General features: G+C 34.0%; 1 protein-coding gene across 11 annotated transcripts in view; it reads left to right on the forward strand.

Moving 5' to 3' along the window:
- Positions 1-18,801, forward strand: part of CCDC91 (coiled-coil domain containing 91) — a 416,368-nt gene that overhangs the window by 327,017 nt on the left and 70,550 nt on the right. For all 11 annotated transcript variants that reach the window (XR_009521176.1, XM_060024524.1, XM_060024515.1 and 8 more), the window contains one exon: positions 3,884-3,997. Coding sequence is in view for 10 of the 11 variants with exons in the window: in XM_060024524.1 (XP_059880507.1) it covers positions 3,884-3,997 (114 nt within the window). In the remaining variant the exon portion in view is untranslated. The remainder of the gene's footprint in view (positions 1-3,883; positions 3,998-18,801) is intronic.

Here is an 18,801-nt window from a genome sequence, read left to right on the forward strand (position 1 = left end):
ACATGCAGGCAGATATTTACACACACTTGAATATGCACACAAAATTCATTAATCATTTCTAAGTAATTGAGAATTTGGGCTGGTTAGAAAATGGAAGGCTTAAACTACTTTTTTGCGGTATGCGGGCCTCTCACTGTTGTGGCCTCTTACGTTGCGGAACACAGGCTCCGGACGCGCAGGCTCAGCGGCCATGGCTCACGGGCCCAGCCGCTCTGCGGCATGTAGGATCTTCCCAGATGGGGGCACGAACCTGTGTCCCCAGCATCGGCAGGCGGACTCCCAACCACTGCGCCACCAGGGAAGCCCCTTAAACTTTACTTTTGTATGATATTCAAAGATATTTATTGACAAGTAGTATTTATTCTTTTTTTTTCATTTTTATTTTATATTGGAGTATAGTTGATTAACAATGTTGTGTTAGTTTCAGGTATACAGCAAAGTGATTCAGTTATACATATACATGTATCTATTCTTTTTCAAGTTATTTTCCCACTTAGGTTATTACAGGATATTGAACAGAGTTCCCTGTGCTATACAGTAGGTACTCATTAGTTATCTATTTTAAATATACAGTGTGTATATGGATTTCACAACCTTGACTGTCACCTAACTCCCAAATGGGGAGGAGAGAATCAAGGAAACTTTCTTTGTAAATGTTCTTCTTCAACTCAAAAATTAGGAAAGGAGGGTCCTCAAAAATGTGGACTGAGCAGACAGTGTAAACTCGCAGCCCCTTCCCCCCTAAAAAAAATGTTAACTGAAGAACATAGTAGCTAACTCTTCATGTTTTTTCTGGATATATCCCTTTTATTTAAATTGATCCTTTTGCCTTCAACCAAACAGATCTAGTCAAATTTACTTATATGACCCTTACTAGATAGAAATTCTGGTTGATATTCAGTATGATATGGATTTATCTTTTATATTCAAATAATCCAGGTCTACAGTAGTTTTAAAATTATAAAACCCTTGAAAACCAAGGATTTCTGTAACTTGGCTGTTGGCAAAACCTGTCCTGAACTAATGTGAAACTTATACTTTTAATTTACCCACATAGTGTGAATATTCATACCCTTCACTGAAGAACTATTAATGTGTTTTATTTCAGGGGGCTTAGTAATATATGCACTACTTTTTGCCTTTATAAAATCTGAAAATTTTCGAATTCCAAATTAGTAAGTATGAAACCAATAGAAATTATAATAGTAGATGCTTTTATTTTAAATAATCTTTTTTTGTCCTCATTTTTTTTTCAAAAATTACTACAGTTTTTCATAATGACGTATCACCTCACACCAGTCAGAATGGCCATCACCAAAGTCTACAAATAATAAATGCTGGAGAGGGTGTGGAGAAAAGGGAACCCTCCTACACTGTTGGTGGCAATGTAAATTGGTGCAGCCACTGTGGAAAACAGTATGCAGGGTTCCTTACAAAACTAAAAAGAGTTACCACATGATCCAGAAATCCCACTCCTGGGCATATATCCAGAGAAAGCTCTAATTTGAAAAGATACATGCACCCCAGTGTTCATAGGAGCACTGTTTACAATATCCAAGACATGGAAGCCACCTAAATGTCCATTAACAGATGAATGGATAAAGAAGATGTGGTGCATATGTGGAATATTACTCAGCCATAAAAAAATGAAATAATGCCATTTGCAGTAACACGGATGGACCTAGAGATTATCATATTAAATGAAGCCAAATAGAGAAAGACAAATACCATATGATATTGCTTATATGTGGAATCTAAAAAAAATGATACAAATGAACTTATTTACAAAACAGAAATAGACTCACAGACATAGAAAACTTACGGTTACCAGAGGGGACAGGGAGGAGGCATAAATTTGGAATTTGGGATTAACAAATACACACTACTATATATAAAATAGATAAACAATAAGGACCTACTGTATAGAACAGGGAACTATATTCAATATCTTGTAATAACCCATAATGGAAAAGAATCTGAAAAAGAATAGATATATGTATACATATAACTGAATCACTTGGCTATACACCTGAAACATTGTAAATCAACTATGCTTCAATAAAAAATTAAACATAAAAAATACTATAGTTTTTTGACTTTAATCTTTTCAGAAAATCATGGAAACAACTTTGTATTTTATTATTTCATCAGTGGAACTAAAGCTTAATGTACTTAGTGATAGAAAATAAAGAGTAACAATTGTCAAAGTCTTACTATAGTGCTTTTGAGATTTGTGACTTAACTTTATATATTAGGGAGGGAATCCAAAAAATTATGAGTTTACCAATATTAAAGTAGGAAGAGGACACAATCAAGCAAATGATAAGAGCTAATATGTATATTGCTAATATTTCTATGAAAAATGCTGCATATCACATAATCTTTTAAAATGCAGAATAAAGTTAGATATGATTATCCCTTAAATAAGCGAAGATTTAAAAACTGGTGAGACTAAATGTAATCAAGGTTGCAAGAAAACAGCTATTCTCATGGGCTGCTTATGGGAAAAAATTGTACAAAATGTCAAAAGCTGTAAGAGAGCTCAAAAATTATATCCCTTGGGCAACATGATTCTACCTCATGAATTGAAATTAAGGAAGTATCTAATATGCACCACAAAGTTACATATATGGATGCTTGTCACTGCTTTATTAAAAACAACCAAAACATCCATGAATAAATATTAGTAAAATAAATTATTATACATCCCAGTAATGGAATATAAAATCATAAAAGAATATATAATTACTTTAAAATATTCAAAATGTATTTTAAATGAAAAATGCCAGAGTTAGAAAATAGTATGTACAGTTTGAGTCCCATCCTCTTCATACCCAATTTTGTACGGGTGTGTGTGTGTTTTGTGTTCATATTTTTATGTATTTACTAATTTTCTATAGTAAATATATTCATAATAGAAAATTCTTACTACTTCATATTTTCTAGGTTTTATGTATATATATGTATATATTGATATATATGTGTCTGAAATTAATCAGGAAAAACTAAACAAAAACATATATACACTACAAAGTGAAGGGTCCTCAAGAATAACAAAATAAGGGAAATACAACTGAGAAATTTCAAGGCATTTTCTAATTGATAGCCTGTTCAAAAAAAGGATGGTACCTTTGTAGACAAGTGGAAGTTATAGAAGTTTGTTGCATTCTTCCAGTCCATGAAATGCTATTTTAGCAGAAAATATTTCCTGGTTTTTGAGAAATGTTACATTTCTTTTTCAGAATTTTAGCCTTCTTTCTCTTTATCTGAAAATTTGAACTCTCTCAGGGTTCTTGATTACTATTTCAGTAAAATGGGGAATATCACTTTTTCCCTAGATTTCTCATTTCATATATTAGCACACAGGGTAGAATTCTTACCTCTCATTCATGGTGTCCAGCTCTCAACATCTTAACCTGGCAGAAGAACTAAACTAGCTGTAAATCTTACCACCCAGACCACACTTGATTATTGTATGATGGGAAAATTAAATGTGAATAAAACAGCCTAGAGCATTAGGGTGTTCTTGGAAGAATAAACACAAGTTGGAAGTCTTATGTGGACAGTGCAAAGTACAGGAAAGCAATCAATCATGTAAACATCAAATGAAAGGTTGGTAAGGAAGCCATTGGAGTCTGTCAGGCGCTCCCTGCAATAAATGGCTTACTCCATTTCTTTTCCCTTTCACTCAGTTTAGAAAAGTGAATTCTGTGGAATCTCTAACAGAACCCAAAAGATTTCGTTAAGTTCTTATTCCTGTTTAAAGGTATGCTTTGAACAGAGTGAGCTCAACCCACTGAAGAGGGTTTTTAGTTTATATAAAATGGGCACAAACATGTCATAGCACATACCTCCCTGACTTTTTTCATCCTCCCACAAACAGGAAACTGTTAAGGCAGCAATAATAGAAGAGCAAAAGCGAAGTGAAAAGGCTGTGGAAGAGGCAGTGAAGAGAACAAGAGATGAATTGATAGAGTATGTAAAGGAACAGAAAAGGGTAAGTATCCCCTGAAGGGTTTTAACTTGTGCTTCCACAAACTGAAGCATTGGCTTTGGTACAATGACATGAAATTTTAAAATATTTAGAATGTCCTTTGCCATCTAATTTAGGAATCTTCATCTAAGATTATTTTTCTGATATATATTCTAATAGTTAATGTCTATAAACATAAATTCCATCTGTCAACAAAAAAAGCACACTGAATAATTTCTTGCTGGATTCCTAGAAATGACCTATAGCATTTTCAGTTTAACTCTACACTTGCGAAGAAAGTAAACAGTTATAGACTTTTCGTTTTTTGGCCATAAGTTTGTTATTTCTTATAATATTTGTCAAAATTTGTATGCACTCGTTAGGCCTTCGGACTGGGTTAACACCACTGTGGTTCTAATAGATTTTATTACGGTTATCAAATTAAGGCTCTTCTGCCATAGTTCCATTTCAAAAACAAAATTCAGAATGTGCTTGTCACAATTCAGAATGCATATTGGAGCTTTACAAAATAAACATCATTTCAGTACAGTGTGGTTTTATTAATATGTGAGTCTGAGCAGTAGCCGGAAATAATGGACCTATTAGCTTAATTTGTAGATTTTTCAACAAATCTTTATTCTTCTTAAGTAGTATCCAAGATGAGAAACACTTAGGATGACTTAGTAATCTCTGTAATAAGCATATTATATTACATTATATTATATAACATTATATGGTGAATTTTCTCACACACTATTTTATGTCTCATTTATATGTTTAGTATAACATGTTATATATTACAAAGTATCATATTTAAAGACTATATTATATAATATTATATAATATAGCATAATAAAATTATAAATAAAACATAGTGTGTATGAGGATAGTTGACACAATTAATTGTTGGTCAAAATGACAAATAAAAGATTATTCTTCAGTTGACAGTTAAGTAGAAGACTAGGAGTGTCATACAAACTCATGATACCACTTTAGTTCCATACCCTTAATTTGAAGCCAAGTTTGGTATGATACAAAGGAAATTCTTACCCCTCAGTAACTACCATTAGGTTTCAACAAAGCAGAGTTTGTCAGCAGAGTAAAAAATTGCTAAGTAGGCTTTTCAGATAACTTAACCACTCACAGAAGCATTTCATATGGAATTAGATCTTTGGGCATGTTATCTCAAGGTGTTTTTAAAAGCAGTTTCACCCAAACAAATTCCCGATGGGTGCGTAACCTTCTGAAGAGAAAATTCTGAGCCAGATATAGTCAACTGACTTTTCAGGAAGTGATATATTCCCAGAAAACTCCTATTTCTATATGTATCCCCAAGGAGTTTATGTTAAATAAACTAGTTCAGAAGCAGTCATACAGGAAAGGAATTATAGATGCTTTCCACATACACACAGGAATTGTGATAGTGAAAGAACACAGACTTGAAATAAATTCAAGGAGTCTTGTGGATGTATCCTTTTGTTTTTTTTTTAAACGGAAGTATAGTTGATTTACAATGTTGTGTTTGTTTCAGGTGTACAAGCAAAGTGACTCAGTTATACATGTATTTATATATATATATATATATATATATATATATATATATATATATATATATATATAAAAATACTTTTTCAGATTCTTTTCCCTTATAGGTTATAACAAAATATTGAGTATAGTTCCTTGTGCTACACTAGGTCCTTTTGGTTATCTATTTTATATATAGTAGTGTGTATATGTTAATCCCAAACTCCTATGGATGTATCCTTTTTTAACCATCTTTTCTTAATAATATATGGCCAATTCTTACTTGAGCACTAAATTTGGACAAGAAGTTATATAACATAACAAACCCATTCATAAGAGTATCTTAGATGAATATTTCTTTGATCAAAATGGAATTTTTTTCTTAAAAAAATCTTTAAAATCGTGTATTACTTTCCTCTCAAAAGAAGTCTTGTGGCTGCTGTAAGAAACATTTAAAATGAGAGCAGGAAATGCCTTTACAGGAGTTACCTGGTCCCTGTGTGAGGTAAATTAGCCCTTGAAGAGAACTGACAATGAACTCTGCCATTTAATCTGTGTTCTTGCAATCATATTAAAGGATTAGTATCTGTTTATGTTACATAAACTAGTTATCACGTTTAGAAATGTTCATTAAATAACAACAAAATCATGACAATATTACATTCTATGTGCACCAGAGTTCCACTTCTCTATGCTTGTTCCTTTATATGTTAAGAACTATAAATTTAATACCTGCCTTCCAGAACAGCTCTGAGTTAATACATGTAATAAAATAGAACAGCTAGAGTGTGATCTCAATATATATGTACATTATTGAAGAAAAACAGAAAGGCCTAGTAGCATTATTTTTTGCTAATTAAAAGTGTGCTTTTCAGATTAACGTTTGGCATTCTATTTCCTCTGAGGTTTACAACATGATTCTAATAGTTTATTCCATTCGTGTTACTAGATGCACAGAAGATTAAAACTGATTTAATCACTATATTAATAGGAAGTTTATTACCACCACTTTGGGATTTGAGAGTTTTTTAAATAATACATATTGTGGAATACTTTTAATATTTGAATGTTTCCATCTCTCCAAACAGAAAAGCTATAAAAAAGGAAAGTGGATAAAATATTTGAAATGAAAGCACCAACCAACTGCTAGATCTCTTTTTTATATAACTTTTTAAAAATTAAGATTCTCTACACTCTGATTCTTTTCCAAAATGGATTTCAGTGTTTCAAGTTAATTTTTATGAATTTTGGGGTCTTGGAAATTTTTCACACACACACAGAAAAGACATCTCATAACTTATAAAGTAATATTTAGAAGAAACAAAAGGTTTTTTTTTAGCAAATTCATAATCTTTTTTCTGCTTCCAAAAGACTAAATTAGGGCAACTCATCTCTACTTCTTCCTTTGTAAGATGGATTTCTGTTTGCATCAGACAAGAACACTTTTCCAGAACAAAAATTTTCCTTTCTCCTCTCCAGCTTTTTTTTAACTAGAGAGTCAACTTGAGATTTTCAACATTAGACACCTCAAAAGCCCTGTAGACCTTGGTTCCAACTGGGCTTACATTCCAGTCTGTGAAGTAATCATCCCCTCTTGAAGTTTTCCAAAATCTTTGTAAGAAGAAGTCTAATGTTGTGTTAGTTTCTGTCTTTATATGTCTTTTGTTCTAACCAATCTTTGCTTTGATATCATTTTACCCTTACCAAATTCACTAAAAGACTGAAATGAAGACTCTTTTCTCTACATCTTTTTCCTTCAGTCTTTTACTTTTAAAAGACAGAGAAACAGAATGAAAAATCTGAAATGCTTAACTTTTCAAATAACTTATAATTTATGCTACAATATTAAATGCAGTAGAATTACAAATCACCACAGAGGATAACATTGCTGCTTCTGGGTATCTACAATCAACAAGTTTTTAATCAGTGATCCAATCATTTTGAGTATTACAATTATACTAGAAGTAGAATTAGAATTATACTAGGATTAAAATTAGAATTATACTGAGAAAATGTTTTACTTTTAAATGCCATTTACCAGGGTTTTTTTGTATCAAATAAATAGGGATGTCCCTGAAATTTGTAAATACTCATATTCATCTGGTCTAAACATCTTAGGACAAAGGGGCTACTTATACCTGTACTACCTATGTACTAATTATGTGGATCATAATTTACACTGAAATTGCATCCTAAATTATTTACTAAGTTGGTACATGGTACTTATACTGTTACTCCAAGTCCTAATAATAATCAAAGGTTAAGTGTAATCAAATCCAAACAAAGAGAGCTTTTGAAATGATCAACCAGAAAAATTATTCAAATTAATAATGGATCTGTTTCAGTGACTATCTTATAAGTGCCTTTCTTATAGATATTCTAAATGATAGTATTAAAAAATCCTCTGTAAGATCTATCTTGTTAAACCCAGAAAATAAAATTATTATATTGAGTTCACAAATTTAGTATGAAACTGAAAAGCCAAAGTTTTGCAGTCTCAGTTCTCATAATCTTTTCATTAGTTGATAGAAATTGTCTCATTTTGTAATGAATTTAGAAATTTCCATTATAATTTGTATAATAGAGAGGGAAGGGTAAACAGGAAAACCTAAAAAGATTTTAAAATACGCTCAATTTATCTGAGAATCAGCTAGGTATCCCCAAATGTAGTGGTTTATATTTAACAGCCATAATATGTTTTATTAAAATTAAATTGTTTTGTTTCAAACTCGCTTGAATCATTACAAGTTCTAGATTAAGGGGTTGCAGATACACCTCATAGGTCAAATTTGGCTTGCTGTTTTTATAAATAAAGCTTTATTGAAACACATAGCCCAATCCATTCATTTATGTGCTACTCTTTGGCTGGTTTCATGCTGCAACAGCAGAGTTGAGTAGTTCATAGAGACCATGGGGCCCACATAACCTAAAATATTTGCTGTCTGGCCCTTTACAGAAAATCGTTTGTCAACTCCTGCTCCAGGCTATCAAAATAATCTTGAGGAGAAAATTTCTTCCTGTCAGCCCTTTAAAATATTTATTCTTTCATTATGCCTTATTGTAACTAGACAATTGAAATTCCTAAGGTGCTGTTCTGGAAAAGATTTCTTGACATTAATTGCCAGATAAGGCATTATAACATTTTAGGCCTGGTCATTAGTGACATAAACTTTATTTTAGACTAAAGGAGGTTGTAGGAAAACGAGATGGGAAAGACCACATCCCTTGACACTTCCCTAGGGAGGAAGAATTTGTGGTTGAAAATGACCTATGGCCCTTGGATTAGAATGAAGTGTTCCAACGCATCCCACAAGTTAAGAGTGTTACACATGAGCTTGCTATGAGGGAGGAAGTGTGAATAACATTCAGCAAGCAACAACTACTCACAGCCAAGCAGTGATTCCTAAAAAATAAAATCCCATCCAAATGTAATAAAAGATTATTTTTTTTTCCTCTTAAGAACCAGAATTATGGCCTGTATTTTCTAAATCACCTCCAGGAAAATAATCTTCACATTAGAGGATCCTTTTAATTTAGATCTTTAAAGAGGAGTAAGGAGCAGTTATCTTTACTTCAAAGTTTTTGTGGTCAAAGCATTGTTATAATTTCTTAATTCTAAAAGGATTCATTTAATCCAGGTTTTCTACAATATTCTTGAGTGTTTGCATCTCAAACTGATTAATAAAAGGCAATATTTGGCCAAAATGAACTCTCTTTAGTTTCTGTTCAGTTATACAGTTACTTGAATTAAACATGATTTCAAGACAAGTTACTGAATATCTTGTGGTGCCTTACTTTTTTCCTCTTAATAATTTGGGAGTTGGATGAGCTGGTGTCGAATGCCTCTTAGAGTTCTAAACTATGTTACCACTGTGAGTAACATTTTCCTTGACAGATGATAAATCTCCACAGGGGTTTTTAATTCTTGGTATAAATCACTTGCATCATAGTAGTTATTTTGTGCATAATTTATACATCAGTGTAGGGAAGTGACACTTTTCTGGCATTCCCCAGCCTCCTGCGCCTTCTCATCCTAATCGATTGGCCTTACTTCCTCTTGTCCTGGGGCAGGCTGTAGAGTTGCCTATGCAAGATGCAGCTCAGTAGCCATTCAGCATCTGCCCTTGTAACTTTTGCCTTGGGTCTCATATTAGAAAATCCTTTTATCTGACCAAGGCATTTTAAAATGAACAATATACCTTCACACTCAATTGTTATCTGTACTTTCAGTTGTACCTCATTTTTTGATGCCAAAGGGAACTTAAAGATTTATACAAATATGATCTAAAAAGTTACTATTTTTCAATCTCATACTCTTCTTTGAAAGCTTATTTCATACAGTATGCTTTAAAATCAAATTTATTGCTGTTTTTCACTTTCTATTTTAACAATCTTCTTGATCCTCTTATTCTGCTGGACTCACTTGCATAAGAACAACCTTGAAAGAACTTACTTTGGTGAGGCAAATCTATTGATCATTTCTGTTTCAACAGTGGGTAACTGAGAAAAGATACTGTAGACATAGCTTAATGCTTAGATTAAGTTTCCATTCCTGTTTCAGGGAATAAAATATACGTTCCAGCTTAAAATGAAAATTTATGCATTTTCACTTAAGAACTAGTTCAGCACAGCAATTAATGTACTCTTCTTTAACTGGTCTTTGGGATAGCAATTTTGTTTAAAGCAAAGCAAAACTTCTAAATCAAAGTACAGTAAGTATAAATATTTTAGTTGGAGTCAGTTAGTATCTAAAATCGTTCATTCTCTGTTTTTGTGTAATTAAAATGTTCATCTAAGTAATTAATCACTTCTTGAATTATTACAGTGAATTAGCTTTATTCTTCATTAAAAGGTTTTAATTTAGCCTTTTCTTAGATATTTGGATGACTTCTCCTTTCCTTCAATATACTAGAGTTCTTAAAATTCAGATGGTGATAAGAACTGATTCAAATCAAAGACAAATCAATAAAATCAAAGTGTCAACTTTGAGTCATAGGCCATGGAATTTAGGAGTTGACATGCCTGATGGGTATGCTATAGGCCTGTATTTAGGTATAGCTTCTTGAGATGGGCCCAAGTGAAGAATAGCTAGGTAGCTCATGATGTAAATGGTGAGCAGCTGGTGTAGAAGGACAATCAGAGGTCAGACCTAGAGGAAGTGGTAGCTATCAGAGGCCCCCATATTGAAATGATGATGACAATGATAACAGCTAATACTTATATAGCATTTGCTAAGTTTCAGGCACTAGTCTAAGGATATTATCATTTAAGAGTGTGTGTATGTATTCATTACTCTCAATAGCATTATTAACCGCCAGATCGTAAAGCTAGAAAGTGACAGTCTGGCTCTGGAGTCTGCGCTATTAACCATTTGGCAAACCACTTCTGTGGGCAACAGTCATCAATAAAGAATAGGGACAAAAGTTTGTGAATAGGTCAGAAATGAAAGTTTCAGATTAAAAGCCAAGAAGAATAAGAGGATAACAGAGACCCATGTTTATGTTTTGTTAGTCGTATGGCACTATGTAGTATCTACCAGATCAAAGCAGCAGTGGAGGACGAGGACCACCATATCTTTAAAAAGGTGAAAGTCTGGTTTTGGAAGGAAAGTATAAGAGCATATTACCTTAAGTAAAGGTCAAAAAATGGCTTGAAGCAATAGTAGATACCACAACATATGGCAGTGCTTGAAAAAAGGTCGAAAAGATTGTGCTGATAATCATTGACAATAGAATTCCAGAACATCACTTAAGACTATGGAGATAAGAGTGGATTTTTTATTTCAGTCAAATGGAAACTAAAATATGGACTAGGCTACATAGTAAAAAGAGGATGGACAATAGTCTGTGAGAAGACAAAGGGTTTGGTCTATTATAGGAATAAGCAAATTAATTTATAAAGACTTTTATTAAAAAGTTTATAGATTCTTAATATACCTTTTGGTTGCAATTCTAGAATGTCCTGGTTCATGAAGCTTATATTATTGGGGGCAGTGGAGATGGACTTTGTTTTTTTCTCAGATGTTGTCTTACCCTTTAGCCAACCTTAGAAGTCAAAAAGCATTTATATATGTTTTCATTTATTCACGAACTATTTATTAAGAGCCACTATTGCCTTTACCATGTTACTATTAAACTATTAGAAAGAAATGAATAATGAAGTGGTATTCCAAATTGCTAGCATCTTGATCTATACAACATAGATCCTTATATCTATACAACATGCATTTGTGTACGCCCTTCCATGTTCCATTCTAAGCTATGTACTGGGAAATTGCAGTTTAAATTCTTCTTCCATTCTATAAAGAAATGTTAAGCATCTTTAATAGTCTGAGAACTGTGCTCAGGACACAAGGATAAGTGAGATCATCAAGAAAGAGAGTTTATACCCTGGTATTCATAATGGCAATACACATTTAACAACTAAAATATATAAAGATTTTTACATACATTATTTGATTCTTATAATCACCTGCATGGTTATTATTCTGATTTTACAAACTGGAGAGTCAGAGATGATAGAAATGTTCACTTTTCCAAGGCTAGATCTAATAAACCATAGCTGAGACCTTAGTTTTCCTTTTTTGATCCTGTACTCCACATCACAGCAATTGGCCTTGTCAACTTCATTTATACTAGCAGTTTCATTGTACTATCTAGAGTGAAATCAATATCTGGAGATGATTATCAAAAAGACCATGGTAGTTAGAATCAGTGAAGAACCCTAACATCAACAGCTAAGAGGACTAGAAGTGCATGAAATACTCAGTGATACAGAAAGCAATTGATCATGGAGACAGGAACCCACATGTTACCATCTTCTTCTCTTGTGGTGCTTTAGTGTCCTGTTTTGAGTTCTATATTTGGAAAAGATGTTGACATTTTCATGGAAATCCGAGTTTTAGAGTGAACTATTGAGGATGTAACCTAGGAGAAGACTTTGAAAGGTCTAAGCTTGTTCAACTATGGAAAAACTTAACCATGGAAATTCAGCAATATAGAAACCAAAAAAACATCTTAATATGACCTTAATGCTAAAGGAATAACTAGACACGTTCAATTTAAGTGGAATCTAAGTCTGTATCAGAAAAAAATACAAAACAGCAGCCATTTATTGAGTGCCAAGTTGGTCCAAGATAGCATGGTGGCTGCTTTACTTACACAGTTTCACTTTATCCTCAAAACTATTCTAAAGTAGTATCTGCACATTACAGACAAGGAAAACTAAGTCAACAATGTGAGATAACTGCCCGAGATTAGTAAAAGAGAGAGTCAAGGTTTTAACTTGGTTCTATCTGACTGCAAACCATATAGTAACTCTTTAAATCTGGTTTGATAATTTACTTTACCTAGTATTTTTCAAATGGTGTTTTAGGATTGTCAGTTTCTTCACTAACAAGCTTGTAATATACCTTTTACTTTTATAGGCTCCATCTAGATAAATTAGATAAATTTTACAGGCTCTGTCTAGATAAATTAATTAAATTGGCTCCATCCAGATAAATTAGGAAGAAAAATAGAAAGACATGGATAGCACGTGCGCGCGCGCACACACACACACACATCTTGTTTGGGAAATTGCTTGAAATCATGTATTACATACGATTTATAAATTATTTTTAAATAGGTTTTTCACCTATGGTGAGCTTTTGAGTATCCTAGCAAAGACTATTTGTTTAGATACTTTAAATATTATTTTATTCCTGCAGGGTTTTAAGGTTTTGATTATATAAAAATCAGGCCCGTTGTTTTCCTAATTGTCATGACCATATTAGGCGGTGGTGAAATATTGACACAGTCTTAAACAAGATTTCTGTAAAATGTGCATCATAAATTGGGCTCTGAAGTTAAAGCCACCACAAACTTATGTGGTAGCAGTAATAAGTGAACAATAGTTTGTTTTTTTTTTTTTTTAAACCAAGCCTAGCTCTACTATTCTGTGTAGTATTATCTGTACCTTTAGTCCAATCCAGCCCATTAATACCAGTGTTTAAAACTAAACCCTTAGCCTATTCTCTTTAGTTCTCATAAAGTCCTCATAGACACATCATTGGAATTAATACTCATTTCTAGGGTCATATAGGCTAATGCCAAATTCCCTTAAAATTATACTTTCTCTTAGGAATTAAAAAAAAAAACAAAATAGAACTAACATGTCAGAGTTATTTCAGTCCTTTAAAATATATTAAAATATACAAGTAATTATGGCAAACAGTTTTTTTTTATGCAGCAAATTAAGAAAATGAGTCATGATCCCAACATATTCTGTTTGGAAACTATTCATTTTGTTAAATTTTAAAGTTATGTTAGCTTGGAAAATATATTTCTTTTAATTTTATTTTATTCGATTTTAGCCTGGAGCTAAGCCACAAAGCCCTGCTCTTTCCTCCAGTCTGACACTTCTCTTCAGTGGCTCTCAGTTCTTAATTCTTTTTGCGTGGCTTGCAGGATCTTAGTTCCCCAACCAGGGATTGAACCCAGGCCCACGGCAGTGAAAGTGCCGAGTCCTAGCCACTGGACCACCAGGGAATTCCCTCAGTTCTTAATTCTGTCTTGAGATATAGAAAGAAGAAATTATTTTCATTTATAAGAAAGATACAATGAACAATAACAATTCAGGCTTTGCAGTAATATCTACAAGAGTTTCTTGTAAAACATTTAAAAATATACGACCTTCCTCTTGTGTACTTTAAATTAGACTATAGAAATTATATCTGTAGGATTGTAGACTTACTCCATAATAGATTAATAGTCTTTTTAACTATCCTGGATATTTATGAATACCTGTTAATTCTGATTCTTTGACTTCTTTTTCTAATATATAAATAGTTAAAAACTGATTTATTTTTCATGTGCTGCTTTTTAAATGAAATTCCTGAAATGACTATTTTCTTATTTCCTTCCACTATCAAAATCTCCAACTTGCAGTAGAGAGATGGGATTATTACTAAAAGACACTTGGTAGTTTTAAAATTTAATCTATTTGATTTATTGTATAGTTGTTTTCCATCATATGTATCTCCTCAGCCATCAGTTCTTTCCTTTGAAAAAATAGCAAAAATAACAATCTGGTTTGTAACTAATAGTGCCTTGGAAACAGCATGAAAAAATCATTTTCTAAGAGATGCGGTATTTTTCTTCTCATATAAAAACAGAGAAAACCTCCTTGACATTCTGTTCCTTGCTGATTCATATGCACTGACATGACCTCTCTGTGTTCCTGTCTTGCTCTGGAAGCTTTGTGCTCACTCCTTAAGGGGAGGCCAATTATTTAAGATATGTGAACTCTAGTCTGTAGCAGAGAGGTAAAAGATATGTCACTTATGATCATCACGTTATTTTTGAGTGAAATCCATTAGATTATGGATGAATCACATGTCTGACTAAATTGTCAGACTATTTTTGTTACTTTTTAAAAATAATAATACTAAACGAATAGTCAAGACAGTAATTTTACCAGCACTTCTTTTCCTTCACTGAGATTGCTGTACCAACATACATCTCTTCTTGTTCTTTCTCTTTTAAAGATATTTATTATCCTGTATTCTTTTTGCAGTAATTTTTCATTCATCTTTATTGGTTCAGCTGAGATTCCCTGCATGAGATTCCATAATCCTCAGTTTTATACATAAAGCTCCAACATTCACATCAGTTTACCACCTAAGAACTAATTTTTATCATTGTATCCCTTTATCAGAGAATTTGAGAGTAACCTAATATTAAGATCCTATAAGTATTTGACAGGTGTTGGTCTATTTGAAAATTATATATTTTTTATATTCAGTTTGAATTCCTAATTTTAAGCAACAGAAGTTATCTATGACTGGTTAAGCAAAAAAGGAATTTGTTTATTAAGAGGTTATTTGGAAGAGAGAAACAGCTCAGCTTCCAAAATTAAAGCCTAAAACCATGATATAGTACTGGCCTAATGAGGAAATGCCATTGCTGCTGCTTCTTCCCCACCAAGCACTAAGGAAAACCATGGTTGCTTCCACTTTGCCATTTATGCCACTTGTGTATCACTAAAACCGTTTCACAACCTCTGCTGCCTCCAAAACCCAATGTCTGCCACCACCCTCACCAGCAAGGAAGATTCCACATGACGTTTCACTCTTCTAACTGCTTCTTAGTGAAGTCTCATGGGGTAAACCTTACGACTTTGTTCCAAGCCTTTATAGATCAATGCTGGGATTCCTCTATCAGAACTCAACACAGGCTCTTGATAAACTGTTGACACTTCTAACACCCGTTGAGTCTATTCGTCATTAAGTCTAGGTAGATGCACTGTAGCCTGGACTAACTAGGAAGCCTCCTTTTTCCTCTGGGGCCCTCTCACAACTAGAGGCTTTCGGGTCACTTCATAAATAGGTCGAAGCAAGATTCCCAAAGTAATACACACACACGCACACACGCACACACACACACACAGCCTTCAAAGAGTCCCATCTAGCACTGTGCTGCTTTCTTAGTGGCAGGAGGCACAAGATACAATAAGTTATCTTGAACTTTGAAGAGGCTCTCCTGATAGGCTGAAGGTCACTGGACCCCTCAGAAACTTTATTGAGGTGTAGCTCTTATATTTTTATATGATGTTATCTCCCACCGTACTGCACTCATATTAGACTCATATCTATTTTTCCATACCTTTTCTTTGCGAAGGATCTTGAGTATGTATTATGTATATGTACCAGAGACGTATGTCATCAATGTAGTTGTCCTGTGTAATGGTGAGACAGTAATGGTCTTAAGGAAATAAGTATATTGTGGTTCAGAGCCAAATAATTTATATAACCCTAAGATAAAATGGTTTATTACCCTACCTGTCATATGAAAATTGCTCTTATAGGCATTCTCTGTCTGTTGAAATAGAAGGGAAAAAGCATTTGCCAGATTAATAGTCATATACCTGGTGCTAAGAGTTCTAATAAAGAATGCACATCTGCTGCAGCAGCTTCATTGAAATGACTGTCTCATAATCTTATCTCCACCTCCAGTTCCAACTGTATACTGTATGTGTGTTTAGGGCTCAACCAGGCTAGATAGGAGGCAGATTCAGATTAAAAGTGCATTCATCGTTTGATTCCCTCAGGCATCCGTTTTGACCACTAATTCACAATGGTATTCTGGGCCTCCAGTTTTAGTGTTAATTCAGAGCTATTAGACAATAGTACCCAAAAGACCTGGTATTTCCCTTTCTCCAGTGCAGTTACCTTTATGAGGAAAGCCAAGTTGAGAGTTTACAGTTTATACCTGTGATGTCATCGCAATATATGTCTTCAAGTACTTGCATTCTCTACTTCACTCAAAAAACTCTGGGTCTGTGAATTGGCTTAGGACTAGAAATTGGAAAAGACGTTACAAATTTTTGTTGCAGTGGCTCAAGTCAGACCTCTCTTCACTAAACCTGGATATCTTAATCATTTTATTAAGTTGGAATTTTTTTGGATGCCTGTCTCTTTGGTCCATACAGATTGTCTGATCAGGTGGCCAGAGCCAGTGGTCACTGCAGGTCAAAGTAATTTAACCCAACCCTTGTAGCAATAACAGTAACCATTTCCTTCTGCATCTTCTAGTTAAGTGCTTCTCCCTGGGGCCTGCTACCTCCCTATCCCGTGGTCTACATTGAAAGCAGTGGCGCCCATCGGCTCTCCTGGCCTCTAGAAGGCAGTGTTGTTCACTAATGCTGGCTTTTCCCTCCCAGGGAACAGTGTCGGGGAGTAGCTCGAGGCTGCGGTGGCTGTGATTCTTGCCTTGAACTGAGAATTGTGAGCATCGTTAGGATTGTGAGCATTTCATTGTCTTTTTTTAAAGCTGTATTGTGGAATCAGAAGCAACTAGTTCTGTGTTTGAATTCTTCATGCTCTTCATATTGTTCAGTGTTAGAAGCCACTGGCTCTCCCATAGTCTTGCTTTCATTTGTCACTTCATTTCAAGTGACTGCAGTTAATAATTTGTTACTTTGCTACTGTGGGCTATGGGCTGCCAGATTTTACCTTTTTTTTTTTTTTTCTTTTTTCCCCCCCAGAAAATTAGCTGGATTTTTAGAGCCATCAGCCCTTACAGAGTCAGGTAACCATTCATAGGTCTTCCTGAGGATGTACCTCCTTCAGCCACTTCTAGTAGCCATTGAGTATCAATCAGGGTTCTTATTTTAAGCAGAAGAAACTACCTCTGGCCAGTTAAGCAGCAGAAATATTTATTAAAAGGAAATATAGTTGTTGACCAAGTTGTTGAGAGTTGGAGAACCAGGGTCAAGGTAAAGCTTCCAGAAACAATACCAAAAACTACACCACAAAACTTGCTTAAAGATAAGTCCCTCTTTGCTGCAGCATTCCTATCAAGCACTGTGGGAACCCCCTGTTTAATTCAGTCATTGGAATAATCAGCAGTTGAATGCTTCCCATCCTTATGAGCAAACGGGTGCTATCCAGAGCCCCTTCCTCTAACTGCTCACTTCTGAATCAAAAGTCTTTCACAGTTGACTCTGATTAGCAGAGCCTTTGGAGCAGGAGCAAGCTAGATAACTGAGTTTTCTGGGTTTTACTTAAGGGAGTCATACTTCATAAGGTTAGAAATTCATCAAACATAGGAAGGGTATCAAAAACCAGAGAACATTACAGATGGCCACTACATACTTTGGGAATTTTTTCCAAGATGCTATGGTTACAGTAGAAATATTTTTCCAGCTTTTTAGTCTCTTGGCTAATTCTAAAACTGATCCTTTGAAGTCAAACTAGGTGGGTTTTATTCTTACTAAAACAGAGCATTAGCAATTGCCAGGTTCATCAGATATCTTGTAGAAAGTTTGTCACTTGGCCACCACAACTTCATTCTTTTTCAATAGTCTGAGGTTTCTACAGTTATGCCTAAATTATGTGACACTGTTCAGGGGGTATGCAATACTTTGGATAGATAAGGTTTTTGTTTCCATGTACTTATGCTAAATATTGATAATTTTAGAAGGTAAGTATAAATAGATTTTTGTTTAAATTTTTAAGTTTTAGTGATTAAACTTGTCCTTGAGTTAACCAAAAGTTTTTCCCCTTGGTAATTCTGGGGCATTTTGTATACACTAGTTATAGAACTTCTTTTTATAGAATGATGGCCACAAAGGTTACTAGAGAGAGCTTGATGGGCTTGTCTTTCTACTGAATTCACCTAGATCAAGTTAGTGGCCTCTGTGTCCTTGGCACTTTGTTCTCTATATTTACTCCACACTCTGACAAGTGGGTCTCTTTCTTCTACCCTCCTCTCCATTTTCTTGCAACCAGACCTGTTATCCATGGCCTCTGCTATTTTTTTTAC

Source organism: Delphinus delphis, chromosome 11 (genome assembly GCF_949987515.2).
Source record: "Delphinus delphis chromosome 11, mDelDel1.2, whole genome shotgun sequence".
NCBI classification, from domain to species: Eukaryota; Metazoa; Chordata; class Mammalia; order Artiodactyla; family Delphinidae; genus Delphinus; species Delphinus delphis.